The 24,261-nt window shown below is 38.6% G+C and overlaps 1 protein-coding gene across 3 annotated transcripts in view; it reads right to left on the bottom strand.

Annotated features, from left to right (window-relative positions):
• Positions 1–22,235, bottom strand: part of fndc3a (fibronectin type III domain containing 3A) — a 47,564-nt gene extending 25,329 nt beyond the window's left edge. For 2 of the 3 annotated variants that reach the window (XM_086262140.1, XM_086262143.1), the window contains exons 1-3: positions 21,712–22,235; positions 14,497–14,640; positions 1,188–1,263 (exon numbers count right to left, since the gene is read on the bottom strand). In XM_086262140.1, the coding sequence (XP_086118266.1) occupies positions 1,188–1,263; positions 14,497–14,607 (187 nt within the window). In that variant the 5' untranslated portion in view covers positions 14,608–14,640; positions 21,712–22,235. The remainder of the gene's footprint in view (positions 1–1,187; positions 1,264–14,496; positions 14,641–21,711) is intronic. The other variant, XM_086262141.1, reaches the window with a different exon arrangement.
• Between the last annotated feature and the right edge of the window lie 2,026 nt (positions 22,236–24,261).

Below are 24,261 nucleotides of genomic sequence, written 5' to 3'. Positions count from 1 at the left end.
TCACATACTACAGAACAAGAATCTGTCCTTTAAGCACGTTTAAAGATATTTGTCTTAAAAACATCTTGTCATATGCCATTCTTTGAACTAGTCACTGTTGTAACTGAAACTATACGTGCAATTATGGCACTGAGCAAGCTGAGAGCTATGACACATGACTACCATTCTGATATTTTTTCAGTAAAAATACGTCACTGCATCCTCACCAACTTCCTCTCTTTCAAGGCGAAAAAACCAAGCTGAATGACTCCACATAAAGGAAATAACTGACAAGAACAGAATCTGTGTTAATCAGATTACCATATCCTGAGAAAAAAAAAACCGCACTCATCAAGCACTTTATTAACACTACTGCAACCCTGTAATTCAATACAACCCCTCCTATAGTAATTTTTCCACCCCATTTACATACGTAACGGTGGAAAATATTATGCATGCTTTAAGATATGAAGCAGTTAAATGTACCACTACCAACCACCATGACTTAAATGACGAACATACAAGTAGAATGATCAGATTTACCAGCCCAACTTTGACTTTAGGCTCAACTTAATCTCCCTTTGTCCTACTCCCCTCTAGGTCTCTAGTTTTCCCAAGGCTAAGTTTATCCAAACATTTCAACTTTCATTTTCTCTTTGTAAACGTGATGCAGAGTGAAGATTAATATGATTATCTGACAGCCACGCCTTCTCTACCAAATGCCAGAAAAGGCTCTTCAGTTGAGTGACAGTCATGCAGGTGCCTTATTTTTCATTAGCTGTTGATGATTTCTGCTGCAAATGAATGAGTTTGAAGCTTTAACATTTTATATGTATTCATATGTACAAGGTTATGATGAAAATTAAACCTTGATCTAATACTGTTGCCGTGTTATCTATGCAGAAAACACATAGTCAAACACAACGCCTAATTATCTCTTTAAAATGCTGGGGAAACTATTGTATTCCAAAAATAGATTAACAGATGACATTGTATGAACTAATTTTTAAAGGCAAAAAACAGAACTGAGAAAATACGTTTTGTTTTGTTTTTGTCTCTATGCATTAATGAATAAAGACGGGTGAAAAACATCCAGTGAGGTAAAAAAAAAAAAAAAAAAAAAGTTAAGACTGACTTAACTGAACGTTATGTCATATTAGACAACACAGATAAAAATTTAGACTAAAAAGATCAACGCTTCTTCTTACCTGTGATACACTGAAACTGACCATCCTCTCGTCGAATAGTAAAGGCCTCACCTGGGTTTACTTGCACCAGGATTACCTGTGAGAAAGCAAACAAGATGACAAACAGAAAAATATGAGTTTCAAACTCTCATTTCAGTGAAGGCATACTGAATGACCTACAAAAGTGCCATGCTTAATGAATAACTTTAAAATAATTAAACCGTCTCATACCCTAAAGAAGGTATAATTCAGGAAAGTCAAAAAGGTAAAAACCACAATCGTAAAAAAGAAAAAAAAAGTATAAAAAAAAAATAATACAAAAACCAATATGATAATATAAAATATAATTTGCTGGAAAACAGTTTCTCGCCACAGCTAAATCAAATGTACAGGAAAGACAAATTTGTTGATTAAGAAAAGACACAGCTACGTAGCCGACAATGAGTCACACTGCTTATGTCATTTACAAAAGACCAGGAAAAAAAAAAAAAGCAAAAAAAAACAACAACCAAGAAAGCACAAACTAAAAAGCACACTTTGGTCTGTAAAGACATTTCCAATCACCTTCAAGGTCTCTGACAATATAACCTTTCTTTTAAGAGCTGCATCCAAAGTGTTATTGTAAGTTTATAACAATCATTATTTTTCTCCTTTCAATTAAATAACAGGTTAGCTTAGGTTAGAAAATGAAAATATCAAGATCACAAACTGATTATTCCGTTAACTTGTCTTTTTAAAGTCTGAAACATGCGCAACTAGGCTTTTGTTGCCTGGCACTGTGTGTGGGAGCTAGTTACCTCACTCTTGTGGAAGTCGCTGTCATAGAATCTACACTCCTCTAGCAAAGGGCTTTGACTATGGTTCGCTTCAAGCACTGAAATCATCAGCACCTCCATCTCTGACACTGCTCCCATTCATGTGCTCAGCAGGGAGAGGAAAGAGCCCTTTGCCTGCCACACAGAGCCTCATATGTCCATACAAACCCACACAAGCAGCGTCAGCAGCAAGCGTAGATGATGGAGGTGGTGGGAGGGGCAAGGGAGGTTTAAGTGAATCAAAGTCTCGCTACTTCAGAGACGGCTGCATGTGTATGTTTGTTTTACACTCTCTTTGATTTGAAGCAAATATGCTTTGTAGGATATTTCCTCCCCCATTTAATTTTACACTGGAAATTACTGTTGTAATCAATACTGTGACATTCACTGCCAGCCAATAAAAATCAAACAAAGGAAATTTTGCTTGCGAAAGATTTGACTGCTACTTACTGTTGCCCGCATTGCTTTTTCTCATTCAAGCGTCTCTGTTCACGCAGTCACAGAAAGGAAAAGATGCTCCAGGGTCTATCAGACCCTCCACCATTTCACCCAACCCTCATGAGAAATCACATGACCTGCGATGCTAACACATCTGGCTTGGATGTTTTCTTTTAACATCCTCCACTTCCATGAACTCCTGCATAAAGTCCAGGAAGAAACTGACAAGATGCGAGGAGTGCAGTAATATAGAGATCGGTCTCTTGCACTGGACGTAGCATTTACACAAAGTAGTTCATAAATCTCATGCTTGCTTAGCGTGGTTCAGCCGCATCTGCTCAAACAGCGTCTCTCTCTGCAGCAGGCGGCTTGTTCACTTTCGCCTCTGGCTCTAGTGCAGCCTCCCTACCGTCAGTATCCACAGCAACCCCTTCAACAAATAAGCCACAGCGATGTCCACGCCAAACCTTCACAGAAGGGATTGAAACGTTATCAGCAGTAGCCACTCTCCGGAAAAGGAGGCAGATGAGCCCAAGAAATCAGGAGCAAAAATAAGGAGGACTTTAGATGATGCCTCAGTTCCCTCTCCAGTTCCCTTCTTGACTCTGTGACTGACTGCGTGCCAGCTCAGTTAACGCCTGCTGTGCTCCTTAATATGGTTAATTTCAAGAGCATTCCATCAGGGTGTGATCATGGCACAGCTGAGCCGGCAAAGGTATAAGGGGTCCACAGCATGGGGAGTCCTTTGTTCTCTCTTTTTCACAACAACAACAATGGCGTGAGGGAGCTGAGCGACCCACGCAGCTTCTGAGGCTGACATATACGACTACGCTACAGTCCCTTTCCCTCGCCCTCCCTTCTCTCCCTCCCCCTCATACTCTCCCTGTCTCTCTCTCCCATTCACAGAGCAACATGCCGTACATCCTCTTAATACTCCGATCAATTTGAGCGGAGATGAGGTGGTAGGAGTTCAACTGCAGAGCTCCTGCATTTGTGACAATTCCAGCCTCGTGTCATTTGTGCTGTCTTTAAAGATCAGAAAGCAGCAAAAATGAAACAAAACCGAGAGATTATTTGTATAGTGACACAACGCACACAGCTTGCAAGTACTCAGTGCTTTACTAACATCTGTCCTCATTTACTCCAAATGGATCGTTCCTTAAAGCGACAGTGCTGATCACTTGATCAGCGTATGTCAAGTTACCCAATATTCTGCGTCACTGACACTGCTGAACAAAGAGTACAACAAACTCTTCCACAAAACAAAAATCACACAATCTGACTGTAAAACATCAAAATCAAATAAAAAACACTTCAAAAGGTAAACTTTAGTTTATGCAGTTCACACACACTAAAAAGAAATGGATATAATCATTAGGCTGACACTCTTTGAATTATGGATTTTTTTTTCTTTATTCTTTTTCCTTTTCCTGCAGGCAGTTATGGACTAAAGCACAAAGTGAAATATGAATAGTGAACCTTCAGCTTGATTTCACTTGCCTTTAATTTTTTTAATCTAAAATATTGCAGTCATTCAACCATGCAATTTGTAGACAACTGCTTACTAAGTGGAGAGTCACTACAGCGCAAAAAGGCAAAATCTACTTATTCATCTGTAATAATTTATCCTTCATCATCCTCTGAATTTAAAACAAAATAAAACAAAACTGAAAACATCATCTTGCCATTAGTGAAACAAGCAAATGGATTTGGTGCGTTTTTTTGAGACCTTAGAACCTGCCACATATACAAGAAGCAGAAAAAAAAAAAAAAAAAAACCTACTAGTTTGAGAATAACTACATCTAACATTTTTAATGCATAAACTGACTTTGCAGAATGGGGCGGGGGAACGACACCATAAAAGATAAATCACTTTCAGATAAGACAAGTTCCTCTTTTGATAGTGCCACGTGTCATGCACAAACATAGCTCTTACATCCCCAGGAAGCTCAGATGTAAAGCTTAACTTAAAATCCTACTGTCAAATATAGCTGCAAACAGCAATGACAGGTTCAAGCAGTTCAGCAGTTAACCAGAGGTCCAGTGACGCTTTTTCAAAATGGGATGTTGAATGAAAATAAAATATGGCGCAAGAATGCTGTGAAGATGCCCAAATCCGAGCAATAACAATACAATACCTTATGTTCTGATCATTTACGGGTGTCCAAGTCTGTAAGATCCCGATTTAGCCCCAATCAGCGTGCCAAATTTGAAAGCTTTTGCAGGACTATATCTGCCTGACCATATAATGTACTACTCAGTAAATAAGCAGGGAATTCAAAAACTTTGTCTTGCCATTCAAAAATACAACTGTAAATATTACCCACCCATTGGGTGCCAGATTTAAACAGGAGAGCCATATTCAAGACTTTAAATGCTCAGTCTAAACTGTACATACATTTGTGATACATACTTAAGTAGATTACTTATGAAATATTTGCAATTTGCAACTTGAAATGGTAATTTTCTTTCATAATTAGTGTATTATTATTATTATTATTATATAATAACGCAGTTACACCTGCAGTTTCCATCATACTTTACTTTTTTAGTTGCAAGTTTGAGGTGCGCATGGTCTACAATCTCAGCAGCAGTACATACATGTAGTGTCTGAAATGTATAAACAATTGTCTCCAGTTATGTCCTAGTGAGCCTACAATACAGCCAACACTATATAGTGATTGAATGAGTGTGCAAGTGAATTAATTAATAATTTGAGCACAGCCTAGGTGCTACCACAGACAATGGCAGAACAACAAAGATTAAGGAGAAAGTTATTTTTAAAAAACAAAGCAGAAAGATCCACAACGTCACTGCTTGGCTCCAAAAACCTCTGTGCCCATCTCCAACCCAAGCTGGCTGTCTGTATTAAATGTCCAGATGCAGTAAAGACCAACAGCGTGATGACTTTATTTGTAAGTAGACAGACTCTGAAGAAGTGCTAGGATGCTGCAAAGGTTACTTTTCACACAGATGACTAAGCACTGTAATGTGCAATGGTTTCCCAGTTACATTCACAACAGGGAACAACACAATTCAGTTAAGCTGCCACAAATTTATATAACCAGTGTGTCCAAAGGTTAAGCAGTATATCTTGTTCTCACTGCTATAAAGATCTGCATCCAAGTATGAGCCCTATGCAAAGAGATTGAGGATCAGTACGCACACGCTGTCACACAGGTGGCCACTGCGGTGTTTTATTACCCAGGAGAATGGGGCTGTTCTGTGCGTTTGTGGCTGTTAGCTCTGACGTTTTTCTGCCGTTGGTGACTCAGAGTTCAGGTTTCTCACTATTTGTTCCTCTTAATTGTTTACTGTGTGTTGATGCGAGATAGCAGCTGGGTGGACAGGAAGCAGGAGCCAAATGACACAGGGAAAAATCCTGCCAGTGTCGGAACTAGCCAGGAACTAACGCAGTCTCCCTGCAGCTGATGGCATACACTTGCGTGTGCAATGATGATTCAAACCAATTTAATGATTCTCCACCCTCCAGGATACCCTGGAAACGTTACATAAGGGGATAGGGGGGGGAAAAAACCCTGAAAAATAAAATAATTTAAAGAGGTTTTCATACTGTTGTAAATAACCGTCTTCTTCTCTGTGCCATTAATTTAGAGAGGATAATCTGTTATATGTATTAGAGCAACTACAAAGCATTACCAAAGCACACAGTCAGTCATACAGATTCATACATCTCATTTACACAACAGCTTCCACTGGCATCTTGTTTACAAAGTTAATTAGTTTTCATTTCTCTACTTTATGCCTCATCATATTTCTAAACGGTTGATCTGATATCCTCGTGTTGGTGTTGTTCCCAGATCATCATACTAAATGTTGTTCCAGGATCAACATTGCAAGTGACCAATCAGAATGTTGTGACGTCATACTTTTGCGACTTCGGGAAAAACCGGCGTAAAACAAAAAACTGTAGTTAAGCTGCGTGAAACCGCCTCTGTCCGCCGATCAACAGACCCTGACCCTAACCCTAACCGTAACCCTTTAATAAACAGTAAGCAGAATTGATATTGTCCTTGCAACATTGGAATTTCATAAATGCACGAATGGCTTGGCGCGCAAAGGAATAACGTCACAACAATGTGATTGGTCACTTGCAATGTTGAACCTGGAACAACATTTTCATGATGGTCTGGGAACAACACCAACACGAGGATATCAGATCATCCCTTTCTAAACACACATCAATACTGACCAAACACTACTGACTGACAGGGTGTTTGAGCTTTGCATTAAGTCATTATATAAAATGATATACAGTAATAGCTTTTAAATGGTTTTGACCTATATTAATCTGTACTTCAATTAAAAAAAAAATACAAGTATATATTTATATTCCGATGCACAAAAAACAGACAACCTTTTTTTTTTTTTTTATTGTCGTTTTCAAACTACATATGAATATTTCACAATTCAGTGGAGGGGATAATTGGTGTTTGAAATTTGTGAATTCAAGACTTTTACCTTTCAAAATCTACATATTTAAAAAGTTAATTGGCCAATAATAAGAATTGAGCAATTAGCTAACTGAACTGAAATGCTGGTATGCAGACAATAAGAAAAACAAAAAAATTCAAGTAATTCACCAGTGACTTCTATATGCAGACAAAGGCAATTTATACCTGATCAACTTAACTATTATACCAGCAGTACTATCAGAGCAAAATAATGATGCATTCTATTTAAATGGGTGCACTGTTGGGATCACCGTTTTGCAAAAATCCCAAATAAATTACAGTACAGTTTGTTTCTTAAGCTGATTTGGATTTTCTCTCTTCCTCTTTTTTATTTTGACAGCCTGACTTGAAGATTTGACTATTCTCACTATGTAACTGTAACATTAGGCTACTCTCCAGCTATGGTAAACACAATATAATGATAACATTTTAAATTACTGACTGCCATAGTCTCAACGATTTGAAATGACTTTTTAAATAAAGGAGTGTAATTCTATGCAAAGATCATTTTCTTTGGTACTAAAACCATGTAATTCTATTCATACGATGTACTAAATTTCTGGTATCATGACATCCCTACAAATAATAATCAACTGAAAATAAATGACAGTATATCCTGATAGGTTTGTAGCTTGAACCCATCCGCTGGAACGTTGAAGACAATATAATTACACTGCAAAGCAAGACACAAGTAGGCAAGCTTCTTCATGTTTCTCGTGCACGGGAGAGAACCGGACAACCGCTTGACTCCAGTTGGTCTCGTCCGTTCTCCCGTACCACTGTTCTTTTATTGAGGTTACATGAATATGCATAAGTTCATTAACATATGACGTCTACATACACACAATACACACAAAGAGTACCTTGCCTGTGTGTGTGTGTGTGTGTGTGTGGACTGCTGATCAAAGGGTCAAACATCCTTGGTCAGGAAGAGGGTAGACTAGACCCCCCCGGTAAGGAAGTCCAGCAGGTCATCTAAACAGAAAAGCACTCAGACTAGAACAGACGCAACTACGTTAATCCTACCATAAAACAATAAGACACGGTATGACCTCTCATGCTCCCAAAGTGCTGTCCAATACACACAAAGTTTGCAGACTATCAAGGATCAAAACCTCTACCAATCTACAACTAATTACAAAACTCTAAGCATATATAAGTAAATATTTCTAAGCATAAATGACAATCAACAATACAAATCTAACATATCCCACATGTTTTACATCTTTCCATCACTCTTTTATTCCACCTCCAAATACTACTGGGTCAACTGTTACTGTCCAGAGATTCTATGTGCATTTCAATCCAGCTGGAGCTAATAAATTTAAAATAGTCTTTTTAACTGAAGCTACTGCAAAGCAATAATAGCTCAACACAATTACAATATAGCACATTTTGTTGTTGAAATCAAGTTGCCATGTTTATAGGGCCTGGAAATCCTTTACTACGTCATTCTGAGATGTAGTTACATTTCTGGAAAGGTTCTGGGCTGCGTATAGTTTGGAGTCAATTTTCAACCAATTCCAACAATGGCTGGGAAATGAGTGCATAGTTACAAATAAAAAAAGGATGTCAACAGCATAATGATAGTCAAGAGAGATTTTCAATAGCTGGCTCTCATCTTTTCTTATCACATATTTAGGAAAATCACTGCCATGCTTCTACCACCATGCTTGACAGTGAAACTAGTGCTAGGCAAGTAATGCACAGCCCTGTTACTTTTGGCTTGTTTTTTTTCTCCCCTACTCAGGAGCACTTTCCATCTGGCTACTTTACCACATAGCCCACACTTGTGAAGTGCTGTGCTGAGTGTACTGCTTCCAAAGCAATCTCTCATTAAAGCGAAGGCACTTTGTTCCACTATCAAAACAGTCCTTGGACTCAAAGTCTGTTTCCTAGCTGAGATTTTCTAGCTTGGTCACTATTTGGTCAGTTGAAAGCCCAGGTAGTTTCACAGTTTTGGCCACATTAAAATCCATGTGTTATTCTTTTCCACTGCCCATGTTTTCTTCTAGATTTCTACCAAAAACAAAAAACAACCAAAGTTAAAAGTTTAAATTTACCTTAGAAACCCTGCTACATATTTATGCATTTTGTTGTTGGGTTGTTTTTTGTTTTGTTTTTAAAAAAAATACTGTCTCAAGATACCTAAAGAGCACAATGTATCATATTACATCACCCAAGGGATTTGTCTTCATATTTCCGAATGGGGCCATTGACTAAGATTGGCTTCACCTATTTCCCTGACATAACGGCCAAATTCAGTGTCGTCAAAAAGGGGGCAGAATCTCTGCTACAAAAACTACTTATGGCATTTTAGTGCATAATAACAAAAAAGCTTTTTTTTTCTACAAATCTAGTTATTACTTCCTTCCACACCTTTATCAACTGTAGTTGTCAACATGCAATTTGCTTTTGCATTTGAAAGCATGTTTTGATAAAATGCTGTAATTATTTCAGTAACCACTGCAATGTGTGTCAAGTGTCATTGTATGTCTGCATGAGGGTGCGCCAAAGCTCTTCACACACAGCAGATACTTCAAAGCAAAGGCCAGAGTGGAAAGAATGAAGCTCACCAACAATGCCCATTCGCCATAAGTACAAGAAAATCTAGAACTAGAGGAAAGCAATTAATCAAAAACCTGTTAAGCAAGCAGAACAAAAACTTGCAGATGTCTGCAAACTCTCTGCCAGTAGTCATCTTGTGCCCTCTTAAACCACAGCAGGTAATGAGCTCCATATAACTTATCACCAAATTGTTAACACCACATCTAAATAAATGCTAGTTACAGAAAGGCAAAGCCTGATTTCCTGTGCATCTTAAAAAGGACGCAAAGGCGAATGCTTGTAGACAGTGAAGTGAAAACCAGGAGTCAGCTTCCAACCAGCAGTAACTGTCAAGCAGTGGGTCTCTTCACATCAGTAGCAGGGGGAAGATGAATGATGCCACAGGTCTGTCAGCCAGTTTATTGCAAAAGCTTTGTAGTCTCTTAAAACATGGCCAAACCTTTGCTTAATCCAGGGTTATGAAGTCACAGTAATATTTTCTTTTTTTTTATAGCCTACACATTTGACAATGGGGTGCAGTTTTTAAAAAATTTACAGGGAAGGCATTTGGTAAGCAGTGACTAAATAAGATTACAACACAACAAAACAGGGGCTTAGTGGTTGTGATGTTGAAACAATAGTGTCGTGTTTTTTTCTTTTTAACTTATTACTATTTAACCTTTGGCTAACGGCTTGTCAATTACAGGATGTTAGTTGGTGAGTGTACGTTTTTACAAACTGATCCAGCCCTTGTTCTGGTATCTGGTTTCAAAATACACAGATGGCAAATAGGAAAATCATCTGCACTGATAACTGGATATTTTTTCTCAGCTCAGAAATACTGTGCCTATGCTTAACTAGTACTTGTGTCTCTTCTGAATACTGGTGCAGCAGTGATGGTGGTTCATCTTACTAGCTTAGAGGAAAGTGTCCTAAACACTGCTGAGTCACGCACTGTTCACCCCCTCACAATAGTTGACAAATAGTGGGCTCACCTTCATCTTCACAGATGATTCAGTGGCTGACCAGGAGACAAGCAGAGTGGGTTGCATTTTTGTCACAACATCTCAAGCCCTCTGGCAACTTATGAGAGGCACATATTCAAGGCCCTGTCTCCTGTGTCTGGCCGACACTAGAGACAGCTGAATTGGGAGTGAGGTCTCACTATCCCACAGTAACAGTAGCCCACGCATGAGACACAGCCACAAGCAGACCACAGACTCATGGCTATGTCCCCGCTTCAGTTTTTGTATCTACCATTTAATACTGAGTATTACACTTGACCAAAGTCGACTTCTCATGTTTAAAGCTCATCTCATGTTAAAAATGGAAAACTGACAAGACTGCATCTGCACAGACTACAAGTGAAAGCAATTTCTTCATTCAGTGTTCTTTCAAAGCCTTCTCTCAAATGTGCTACTTTGTCTTGAATTAAGCAGCTATTATATACATTTCCCAAAAGGTTGGATGGTTCCTTGGCAGGCTTTCTAACAGAAACTGCACAGCAAGACATCTGTACCAAGGACTGATACTAATTCCCTACAATCTGTTAGGTTACGAACAGACCTAAAATCCATCAAAACACAAGAACATAAGCACAAAGAGCACAGAAACATTAAATGGCAGGTCTAATGAAAAGGAGTAATGAACAGAAAAAGAACATATATCCATCAGCACAGCCAACAGCTAAGTACATAAGCCATTAGCTAGGCTTAAACATTGACAGAAAGACTGATTCATCTGTTACCAATTTAGCTACAAACCAAACGGAAAAAGCAGAAAAAAAAAAAAGGGGGGGGGGCTTAAATGGAAAGAAGCAGTGAATCACACTGTAGCCAAAGTTATCTCTTAAATAGAATCATCTCAGGTAATGACCTCCAGACAACAGCTTCCTCTGTGAGTCAGAATAATTGGTCCAATAGAGCGTTAATACCAAGCCAAGACCGGCGAAAGAGGGGGAAAAAAAACTAAACAACAACAACAAAAACAAGAACAAAGAAAGAAAGAAGTGTTCTTGTAGCTTCTCTAACTTAAAGGTCAGAAATAAAGGGGTCAGCCATCGCTGTGAATCCTCTTCACTGTCACCTCAGTCCTGCCTCATTCTGTCAGGGCCCAGACCCCTCCAGTGGTTCCTGCTCCTCACTCTGCAGCTGTCATGATATTTATGCACCTCCTCAGACACAACACTACACACATTAGATTTACAGCATCACTCAAACAATGATGGGTTGTAACCCCTATATGAAATATTGCAAAATGCCAGTATTATTTTCAGGTGGCCACAAACTGTGCCACATGTCATCTGCACAATGTACTAAAACAAACAAAACACAACAACAAATAACCCCAGAAGGGTTTTTCTTACCTACAAACATGTTTGGTCCCTCACAAAAGAGATTTTAGACTATAGTAAAATAAAATCACCAGCACAAAAATGATAAGAATCAAGACTACAAATAGCACTTTAAATGTTTCTGACATTTGTGTTTATCAAATGGTCAAAAATAAGATAAAAATAACATGAAAATGCAAAGATTAGGGTCAGATAATGTCATAAAAAAAAAACCAACACTGAAGGTGGGTGTGCAGACAAATTAATTTGTATGAGGGCACTGATATAAAAGTTGAAACTATTGATTGACTGAAAATAATCAATAGATATTAATCATAGTTAAAATAAATTACATGTAGTTGCTGTGCTCTGGGCGCCACAGTGCTTTGTGTGTGTGAACCACCACTATCTGCTCTTCAAAGGGAAAAAAAGAACAGTAGAACATCACCAGCAGGAAACCCACTGCAAGCATGACACACCCATGCAAGCATGACATGTACCCATACAGCATTGCTAAAAATGATAGATATAGATGGAATAGGTTGACCTTGAAAATGTGCCGCATAATATCCAGTTTTGTCACCCTTTCATTGAAAAACACATACATAATGGATGCTATCCAAAAGGTTACCTTGTGGAACATTTCCTATTTTCAGCACTGTGTTCTCAATATTTAGTTTGTCATTTTTTAAGCTATTGGTTAAAAATGTTCATCCACAACCCAAATCTATTTTTTTATTGTGTTTGTTTTTTTAAATATACTATTAATAAAGCAGTTACTCAGCAGTAACTACCACACAAGGTCCAATTTTGACAACAGAAAGAAAATGGTAGGGAAAGCAAAGAAAAAAAAAAAAGAAAAAAAAAGTGCCATGTTGATTTCTGCTGCCATCTTTCAACAGCTTCATCCACATTCCAAACCACCTACCCAAATAAGGTTTACCAAAGGGTACACAACCACAAACTGCTTGCATACAATTTAGAATCACCAATCAACTCAACATGCATGGCTTAGGACTGTGGATGACCTGGAGTACATAAGCGAAAACTGTGCCGGTACAGGGAGAACATGCTAATTCAACACAGAAAGGCTCTGGCTGAACAGGAAGTAGAAATCCAGAACTTCCTTGCTGTGGTAAGCACTGCACTATTGTGCTGCCCAAACATAAAATTGTCACATTAAATGGAAAACAACAGTTTTTGTATAAAGTAGTGAATGGTATTTGGTTAACCCCTGGCCATGCAACATGCCCCCAAGTTAGTCCCCATGGCATGCCACACCTTGCATGGAAGCTCTGTCGCCACTAGTGTGTGAACAGAGAGTAAAGATTACATTATTGTATTTTATTCATGTTTTATTTTCATTTACTCTAATGTAACTTCTGACAGGGCTCTGTAAGATTTTTTTTAAACAACTAAACAAAACAAAATTACATATTTTTGGTATTTGTTTTTCATATGCAAGTAACATGTAAGTGATTTTCAAGGAGCAGGGGGTGTAATTATGTAGACCAGGCAGAAAAAGTGGCTTTTTATTTCCTCACATTTTTAAACAGTTTAAACATTGACACAGAACATGTTCAGGTAATCAGGTAAGGTCTTTGTGGATGATGGTAATGTAACCGAATTCCCTGAGGACAACAGACCCATAGCTGAGCACCGCAAGCAAAATTTGATCTCTGTTTGAACAAAGCCTGATTCAGGTGAGGGTTTTTCCACTGTGGAAAATGACGGCAATGGCTAGAAAGGCATGTTTGTAAGGCAGTGCTAATATTAGCAAGTCTTATCAGGACAAACTGCATAAGACTGGGGAAGTGACAAAAAGATATCACTGTGGATTCCCTGCCATCCCCCAGGAAGTTGGGGAAACTTAAACAAATTGGACTGGTGACCATCAAAATGACAGGGATATCACAGAGGCTTGTCAGGACCGCTCAATCTCACCCTGATGCTGACAAGAGATGATTGAGGCAGGTGTGGGGTCCAATCCATTTCCTGTACATATATAGCAAAACTATCAAAACCGAGAGAGGAGTGGCACCTCTTGCCTGTGAAATTTGTTCAATGAGCAAATGAAGTGAGCACAGCAAAACCCATTTTGGCTGTTTCAATACTGAACTGAGTAAGAACTATAGCGGTATAGTTTGTTTAGCATCTGAAACAAGCCTTCAAACAAATTGCAATTGACAAGAGGTGGATCTAAGTTCATCTGATAACAGTTTCTTACTAAAAAAAGAAAAAAAAAGAAAAAAAAGAAATATAATTTCATATAAAATATAACAGTCAGCCATAGTAAATAACTCTACAAATGTAGGGTTTCAAACACTTTTTGGATTTATTATTGCATGACACAGGAGTCACTGCTGGACTGTAGATATTCTGTAAAAATCCCACAGAAGTGCGTCTCTGCCATGCTGGTCAAAAATATTACCATCACTGCCTCCAGTGTTACTACTTGCGTAGAAGTGCTTTAAGTGCACCAGTGAAAAATTCTCAATTTCACTGATGGAGTTCATTTATGTAGTGCGATCAATGGCATCAATATCTCTGACTCAAGTATTACACAATAGCTAATCCTCCCAACACACACAAAGAAACACCTTTAGCCCTGAAATGAAATCAAACTCACAGCAGCTCTACACCTGAACACCTAAATGCCAACAGATAAAAGTAGAAGCACCATTTAGAACAAATTTCTAATACTGGACAAAAATTAGTGTACCTGCTGGGGGCCCTCCCCGTTGACCATGGCTGGGGGTGGTGGTGAGGCCAGGATTGGGAGTTCAGGGCTGAGAAGCTGGCCAGACTCCAGAGGTGGCGTGTGGTCTGCCATGTCTCCCTCATTCACACCACTGAAGAGGTACTGCTGCAACGAAGACAGAGTGATCAATGGAAATGTACAAAGTGTACCAAAAAGGTTTATGACGTCAACATCTAAAGTCTTGGGAGTCATTCAGCCTGTGCTGAGAAATACATTTACCTATAATGTCTGCAGGCTGCAGCTTTTTTCTCCTCTCTGTCTGTACACACTATTAGTCCTTTTCCACTAGTACCTACTCGTCCTGGCTCAACTCAGCTTGACTGGGTTTTTGCGATCTTGCATTAAGTGGTAGTAACTGGTAACAAGTACTTTTTTAGTACCTACTTGGCTGGGTTTTCTGGGCAAGCTGAATTGACCGGAAGATGTGATGTCAACAGACTGCATGCCACTGTCAACGGCATTACTTGACAAGTCACGAAAGCAACTCCATCACAGAAATCAAAACCGGCATTTTGGATGCCTATAAAGAAATCATGGTACCTTTATAAGCTACCAAGATGCTTGACAATTTTGAGCTTGCAGAAAACGCATAGCAACTTTCTCAGAAGAAACAGTAGTAAGCATGAAGGACCAGGGTTGATCCTTCTGGGTCCCCACATTCATAAATTAGATCAAATCAAATCATCAGTCACCTTTTAAAGACTTATTAGTAGAGCTGGGCGATATGGCCTAAAATCCATATCACAGTATAATTTGAAGCATGTGCGGTAACGATATATATCGCGATATATATTCTTTTCTTCTGTATAACGTATTTTACACACTATAAGGCACACTTAATATCCTTTAATTTTCTCAAAAATCGACAGTGTGCCTTATGTATGAATTCTGGTTGTGCTTACTGACCTCAAACCAATTTTATGTTGTACACAGCGCGCAGAAATCTGTCAAAAATGTTTTAGTACGACTTTGGTAAGCTATGAAGCCGCACCGCTTGATGGATTGCCAGAGCGTTACGGCTACCGTAGTCAGGAGTCTGTAGTGACTTCTGTAGGGTTACTGAAGTTGGACTAGCTGGTATATAATGATGTCCTACGTGATCACTAGCAAAACACCTATGTTAGCATAACATTAGCACAGTGAAGCTGAAAGATGGACGCTAAACCTTTTCCACTCGATCAAAGTTAACATGAGGTTAGGGACAAATGCAATCACATGGCAGGATGCTGTAAGCAGACCAAACTTCAGTTAGGAGAAAAACTGAGATAATCCCTCCACAATACGAGGTTAGTCATTAATATACTGCAACAACATGGGAATAGAGCAGCTGCGAGAGAATTCAGCATTAATGAATCAATGGTAGGGAAGTGGAGGAAGCGCAGTTTTTGTCTTTCCCCATATTCCAGAAGTCCTTCGTCTCTTTGCTATGACTGTTGCCTGGCATAATTTGCAGATGATGTTGCAGCCACTGCAATGCTTTCGACCAAAACAGGCGCAGCTTGATGACACCATCAACATGCGCTATCGCCGTAGAGCGGTATAGTCAAAATCTCTACTGTTGGCCAAATTTATATCGTTTCTACCGGATATCATTTATACCGCCCACCCCTAGTTATTAGATCAAACTAACTGAATTCTGAATTATGTCAAGATTATCACTGATCATTTTGGGAGTTTCTAGTGACATGGTTTTTTTTGTTTGTTTGTTTTTTGTTTTGTTTTTTTTATGTACACAGGGGCTAAACTATGGCTACGTCCACACGTACACGGGTATTTTTGAAAAGGACCGAAAATGCCGTTTACGTGTGGACGAAAGGTGCAAACGCATAGAAAAATCTGCGTTTTCAAAAATACCCGGGTACGTGTGGACGTAGCCTATGTTGGCCACATTGTAAAAAACATTAAACAACCAAGTTTAGCATCTACAGTTGACTTGGGATGACAATTATTTAAAAAACAAACAAACAAACAAACAAAAACAACAACACTACCTTGCAATGACAGAATTGGCTGTCTGGTCCAAAATGAAGAATATTCATTACTCTAATATTCTAATGTCTCCATGTAAACCATTCATTGATAGTCACGACTGACAGCTTGCTTACCTACTCTCATGAGCACCAGTGATTCTGACTTTTGGGGCGTTTGACAAAAACTGTGACTACTCTAAAGACACACAGTTCCCTTCTGTTTGCTAAGGAGAAACAATATTTTGCAGTATTTTATCAAGTTTATTGTGGTAGCTTGATTACTTGACCTGCTATGTGCATAAATTTGCCAATGGTGGCTCAGTGTGTTTTCAGTAAGCTCATTTTTGCTTTGCTGAGAGGTTTAGGGACATCAAATCAAGCTCTAACTCAAAACAGTGGGTCAAATCACAACACTTGACACACATTTTGTAAATTAAGACACAGACATGTCCTAAGGAGTGGCCTTAAGATGAACTAGTGGCAATTTGGTGCAAAGCTTAATTTATTTCTGGATACATCCATCGTTTCTCACTTCCAGCAACATAAACTCTATTGAAAGATATTTCTCTGATGCGTGAGTTGAGGATGGCATCTTGTCTAAACCCAAGACTAAATGCAGAGTAAAAAATGTCGTGCAATTAAAAAGTTTTTACAGTCTTTATTGTTTCTTTCTCTTGATTAGAGAGTGTTCAATGATTCACACTGAAACTGTATATACACACACAAGGTTGGTGGTCGATAACCACCTCCTCAAGTCTGCGTTCAACATGCTGAACACCAAAGTGCTTAAAGTGCAAAGACCAAAATAGCTTTATAAATTATGTATGTGATGTTTAAACGTTGTCCTTAACAGTCTGTACCAGAAATTGTATTGGGTTAAGGAAATTATTGTTTTATTAAATGTACAATGCCAGTTACATCTTTACTGATTCTAAGACGTTAGGTCTGTGACTGCTGATGTTGGCACTGTTAATGGTAGCCATTCAGCAAACAAATAATCCGCCATGATGTTTGTACAATTTGGTGCATGTTACAAAATGCCACACATTTCAGTGACATTTAAAAGTCAATTTTATTACTGGAAAATGTGACTAACAGTTTCAAATGGCTTTTAAATATACACACAATCTTTGTATAGCCAATATTTGACCCTCATCCGTTTCAAAAGGCTCAATTTTGGCTGTTTACTGAGTACTTAATTACATCACACTAGCCAACTAGTCAGATTTTTTCCTCGTTTAATAACTTTTTAATCAGATATCAGGAATATCTTGTGTGTGTGTGTGTGTGTGTGTGTGTTGACCTCTTACTATGCATTTTCGTGCACCGTGAATACATACAATAACAATGTAATGAAGCAAATTTAAATAAATCTGTGCTGGGTGACACGAACGGAGAGGAATCCTAATTCATGCAAGTTAAAATATTTCAAAATTAGATGAAAAATATGCATCATCCTGTGTCACTAAAGACCATCAGCTGGACTTCTCTCAAGGACTGTGGATAAGCTTATCATTGGAATTTGAGGGCAAATGGAGTTCTATGGTTCAACTTCAGTTTTATAAAGAAGGAGGGCTTAAGAAACTTTGTAGTAAGCTGTTAAAATATCTTACTGTAACTTGCTTCCAGCTATTGGTCATTAGGGCTGCCACAATTAGTCGACTAGTCACGATTACGTCGACTATCAAAATCATTGACGACTAATTTAATAGTCGACGAGCCGTTTGAAGCTTTGTAGGATCCCAAAAGACGCAGGAATAAGTAGTAGGATTTAAGAGTGTAATAACGGACTGAAACATAAGATGGCAGCACTGCATGTACAAGGATGCCAGCTGCCGTTAAACCTCGAAGAAGAAGAAGAAGCTGTGTCCGGTATTGTAGCTGTGTCCAAATTCAGGAGCCGCATCCTCCGGTGCCCGCATTTGGAGGACGATTACGTTACAGCGACACGACAAAAACTGTCCAAATTCGAAGACTCTGACAAATGCGCCCTTCATTTCCCCAGATTTGAAGGATGGGTCGGGTGTATACTTCGTGGCCCAACCTATCCCAGAACTCATAGCGCGGCCCTGCTCAGTTTCCAACAATGGCAGCAGCTAGTTAGTTTTAATATTACTCTTATTATTCTTTCTGGGTCACAAAATAAATGTTTAACATATTTTCAGGCGAGAATGTAAATATGACTCTTTAAGCTTCAAATAACTGCTCAGTTTATCAAGACACCACATATTTTCAGAAGCGCTCCAACATTTTCGGAGAAGTCTGTTACCCACCAGCTCGAAAGCTAGCCGGGGTTCAAGGCTCACTATAGCCGGTGGGAACACCGGACTCCCGGCAAATCGTTTTCAAACCCACCGCCGTCTTTCGCTACTCAGGTTAAACATGATATACAAGTCACTTAGATAACTTAAAAATGTTATTGTTTGGCTTTTTTCAGTATTTTATTTGTTCCTGAGTAAATCGGTTTGGCTGAGATTAAAGTTATAGTTTTTACACAGCTGAATAAACGTCAAGCAGACAACTGATTATCAGAAGTGTGAGATGCTCGAGAATATACTCCGGTGTCCTGTTATATTTTAGATAGCAAGGAGCAGATGGCTGAGTTTATTAAACTTCACCGAAACAATCTGCAAATTTCATTTAAATTTAATAAACTATCATCTTGTCTTTATTTTTAGTTAGCACATAGCTTAAACACTTAAAGCTGTAAGCTAATGATAGTTATATAAGAGCAGATGCATGCTGGTGCAATAAGCTGTAAGTTTTACGTCCAATGGATGCATGATCTGATTAGTCAACTAATCGCAAAAATAATCGGTGACTAGTTGACTATCAAAATAATCGTTTGTAGCAGCCCTAATAGTCATCCTTGAACCATTGGCTATAACAGGCAAATATTTGTAGGCTTCCAATGGGACCAGATTCACATGAGTAATACAAACGCATGCAGTTGATCTATGAATGCACCATAAAAGCACTTTGAGTACTCAGTAATAGCAGAAGTCTGGTATATAGGAGTCCGTTTATCAGTCACCTTTATCAAATATCAAACCAAAAGCCAAGATATACGCAAAAGCGGTACATCTGTACTATAACACATAGTTTGTCAACACAAAGCAAAAAAAATGTGCAGGGTACAGGGTGCAGAAATGAATAAGAGTGATACTAAAAAGTGGTTAAATGTGCCACATGCCATTTTTTCTCAGACGTTAAATACCTTAACTAGTTAAGAAAAGAAGGAAAGAGGCAAATTCAGAACAAACCTAATGAGCCTATTATTGAATTTAAAATCATTTGCATCACAATGTGATAAGAAAGTACAATGGTATAATGTTTTGGACATGACTTATCATGTGACACATATCAGCATTGAGATAAGACCAGGGCTGTGAAGGGTTTACACAGTGACTACGAGAGAGGAGAAAGAAAGTGGATGATGGCAAAGAGAAAAACCATTAATCTGTTCTTTCAAAGATTCCCTTCTCATCTGTCTCCTCCAGTATACTGCATTGGCAAACACAAACCCCTTGCATAACAAATATACCCAAAAGCTGACCATTCAGTGATTAATTACTAAACTCTAACACTCAAAAAATGCATAATAAAGTTAGACCATGTGAGAATTTCTAGGGAAAACAACAAAACAATACAGAACAAACAAACAGAACAAAAATATTTTTTATTCAACACTCCACTGACACGGGAGTAAAATACCAAAGTTATACACTGAGGATTTCCCAAATGTAAATAAAATGTATACAATCGTTACATGGTTAATAAAATTCCCGTGTAAAGCAACAGAACAGCATGAAAGAAATGTAACGTGTCCTTGAACTTAATTACTCTCTGGCGCATGCGTGCCTAAACCTTACTGTGATCTGGCTTATCTGTTCGCTTTAGTCCCTCCCCTCCTTAAGCCCAAACAACAAAGTCAGTTTACAGTGTGATGGTCAATGAACTAGGCCTGCAGAACCATTTATACAGCCATGAGAGATTGCCATGTGGTTAATTTTTGTAACACTAGCAGGCTTTAGATGAATGCCAGACTTGTGTGGCTCTGAGGCCTCCAAGCCAATCACTGCAACCAGCTGGTAGGTTGTCTGGTAATTTTATTCTAGTTGTAAATTACTTGCCAGCACCACAGTGACAACAGCTACCTGGAGGTCAGTAAAATGAGAAGCAACTAAGGGAAATCCCTAATGACAGGCAATTCTTTATATTTCCTCTGACCACCCACCATTTACGCAGTTAAAGTCAAAATTTCTTTTTTTTTCCCCTCGTATGGGAAAAGATGATCTGAAAGTTCATTACACATTTTCCAAATTTGATTGTGGTAAGTGGAACATTATGATTTTGATTATCAAACAGATGCAGTGACAGCAGTAACATATGAACAGATGTATACTTCAGTCTTTTTTGCTCCTCTTTCTTTAACAAAGTTATCTGAAACTTTCAGAACTATAGCCTATCAGTAGTCACCACCTACGACTAGAAAACAGCTGTAACTTCTGTTATAGTTGCGCTGCAAGAAATCTGTATCGAAATAACAACAGATAACAGATGTTACATCTGTTGTTGCCCTGATTGTGCCTCACATTTGTTTGTGGCTACAGAGCAGTTGACAAGGACACACCAGCTGTTTTTCAGTTGCAGTTTTAGAGAAAACGGGAAAACACCTTGAAGATTTGAACTAGCTTTTCATTTTAATTATCAGCCACACAAAATTGTGGTAATGATATTTCTTGTCGTTGTTTAATAGCGCTGGTTTTTTCTCAACTGTAATGCGTAAATTTAACTGTAGCACTATTTTCGTACCAGACATCTGCACACGGGGTAACAGCTGGTTATCCTTTGACTGAAAGTATTTGACGTAGCAATGTCGTTGACTCTCGTTTAACATTACCTGGCCGGTCAACTACACGCACAAGCTCCTATTTTATGTCACAGTATCGGTTGGTATTTTTTTTTAGCTCCTTTAACAAGGTTAACTATCTCGCACCCGAGACTGTTTACTTTGGCTACAGGTGTGTGTGTGCTTAGCGTTATATCATAGCTAATAGTTATCTAACTGCAGCCTTATTGTAGCCAACGTACTGACAAACAATAACCTTACAGGTTAGTTCGACTTCCTTAAAATGATATCGTCAATGTTGTTCGCTGTAGCAAAACAAGACTTATTACCAAAAGCGCAGCTAACGTTACTCACCCAGTCAGTTGGCAGAGCAGCAGTCTTGCTGAACAAGCCGATGCACAGTGATGAGTCTTATGCAGCTCTTCCCCGAAATGTTTAACGTCAGCAACCTTGGATGACCAGCAACTTTCTGCAGAACCTGAAGCTGATGAGAACTTGCTAGCTACCCAGACAAACACAAGACAAGGCAAAGTGTGACATACTAGCGTAAGCTACCTAGCTAACAGTTAGCAAGATAGTATGCGGTCTTCTCATGAACGACGCAGGCTCGCGTTAACAGCACCTTAAAACGGTCGAAGTAGCTAGCGAGCGACTGTGACGATGCAAAGTATCGATAACGTTTGTCTAACCCTCAGTTTTATCGAGATAACTTTCCATCCAACCCTGTTCCTCGCATAAAAAGCAGGAATGTCGCCATCGCTTACACGACTTAGTGCGCATGCGTATTCGGGCAATTCATCACGAATCCTAATTTACAAGATAGCAAAGATAAACGCTAAATAATGTTACTATATTTCATTTTGTTTGTTGTGAACCCGGTCACTATCCGGTGCAGTTATGATGAACTTCATTTGCCTACCTATTTTTTTTTCCATCACTTTAAGAAAGACCTTACGGTTGACGTGTCTATGACCGGTTCGTCCAACCAAGTCAGTCGGGGGTGGGGGGGATCTAAGAATGCTACGTGGTCAGTCCAGGGACCACCTTGCTGTTCTCCATATAAGACTACACTGCTACTTCTACCTGGTTTGTAACCAGAAGCACACAGTTGTACTAAAAATTAACAAGCATGATTGAACTGCAGTATTTTACACGCCAGAGAGCCAATACGGAATGTATGGAGAAAGAAAAAAAAACAACCCTTTCAAAATTACACACTGAACGGCACAAGTGATGTCAAACCTACACAAGACACACACAGACAATTTGAAATACAATATCGCTTTTAGCAGAAAGAAAGTGTGGATCACTGGTTCTTGTAAACCGTGCAGTCTTGGGTTTGTTACACGTTTTGAGTGAACACAAAGATATTTTTGTAGTATTTGTGTACTCCAAAAAAGCTTATTTTAAATATACATTGGTATATATCAAAGAGATGATCGTTTTTCTGATTGTTTTGTGTTCGTTCTGTTTTATTGATTTTTTTCCCCCTGGTTTGTTTTCTACTTGAAATTTACACTATTAGAAATTCATGTTGCCTAGAAACTGTAATATTCCCTTCATTCATGTGCCTTCCAAATTTGATTTAATTAAAAAGTATCTATCTATCTGAAATCTTCTTTCATGTGCTAGTCCCTTCTGCATATTAAGTCTCAGACAGACAATTGCACAAACATCACAGACAATGTATCATACACAACCTAATGTAGCTACCTACATACGAAACTTCACTATGCTATATATCATATGCATATAGATGTTGTTGAAACAATGTACACACTCACCGTTCTTGCATAGGCGGTCTTTAAATCTTTGGCAAAAACATGTGCTATCCCATCCACTGATATACACCAAGATGGTTATCAATGACTCCACCTGCTGGACTTAATAAAGGAATGTCCCATTGTGTCTGCTATAGTTCTCAATGAAATATGCAGTGGAGAGTCATCTCTTTCCAAAAATTTATTTGACTCTTTAAGACAGACTGATTATGCAGTAATCAGTGAAATATGCAGATTATAGTTGTGTCATTGCAGGGACTGAACCAGTGAACAGCGAACACATCACATATTTTATTTTACACCGTGCATTTATTTTATGTATTTATTTTTTTTAATGTAATAACATAAGACATGTAACTTGGGATGCAGTGTTACGATTTCAGAAATGCACATAGACTTGTTGTTCAAATCTGTACTCAACAAGCTCACACTCAGCAAAGTTATATGCAAACACCTGCACACACTCGAAGATGAAGGGGCATATATTTTAAGACTTGAGAAGAAGTGCATGATGAAAAAGCAACATCAAGGACTGCAGCAGAACACAAAATATAATACAAAGTAATGAGAAACATAATGAGGAAGTAAATGTAAGCGGACAATGAAGAGGGAGCAAATTTACAAGGGCATCATTATGCAGTTGGACATCGTTTCTGGAGGCAGTAATTCTAAAGCAGTGGTTTTCAGCTCCCCGAGGACTTCTTGTTTTAGGTGCTCTCTTGTCTGATTCAAATGATCTGTTTTGTTTTTTTGTTTTTTGTTTGTTTGTTTGTTTTTCAGGCAGCTGCAGCATTTAATACTCATTTTATCAATTGAATCACATTTTTGGAGTGGAGATTGGAGGTCCTTATGAGAACCTTTGTGTTTTGAGAGTACAGAGTGATGGGATAATAAAATAATTCAAACCACGCAATAACATGAGCTTGTACTAACTTAAACAAAATGCACCTTTCATGGGTCAAAAGACCGTGATTGGTCAGTTAGGGTCAAATATGTGATGTGTGTGGGCAAGCAAGTGTGTGTATTTGTGTGTGTGTCAGGAGTCAGGTGTCATTCTGTTTACATTCTACTGTTTTAACTTAAAGGAGATTAGCTCTCCATTGATACTGAAACTGTGCCTGTA

The sequence above is a fragment of the Aulonocara sp. 'chitande type north' Nkhata Bay genome, linkage group LG14 (assembly GCF_057382095.1).
Source record: "Aulonocara sp. 'chitande type north' Nkhata Bay isolate Kocher_YH1m ecotype deep benthic linkage group LG14, A_spYH_male_GT1.1, whole genome shotgun sequence".
NCBI classification, from domain to species: Eukaryota; Metazoa; Chordata; class Actinopteri; order Cichliformes; family Cichlidae; genus Aulonocara; species Aulonocara sp. 'chitande type north' Nkhata Bay.
The sequence above is the reverse complement of the archived record's forward strand: the minus strand, read 5'-3'. Positions and strand labels throughout refer to the sequence as shown.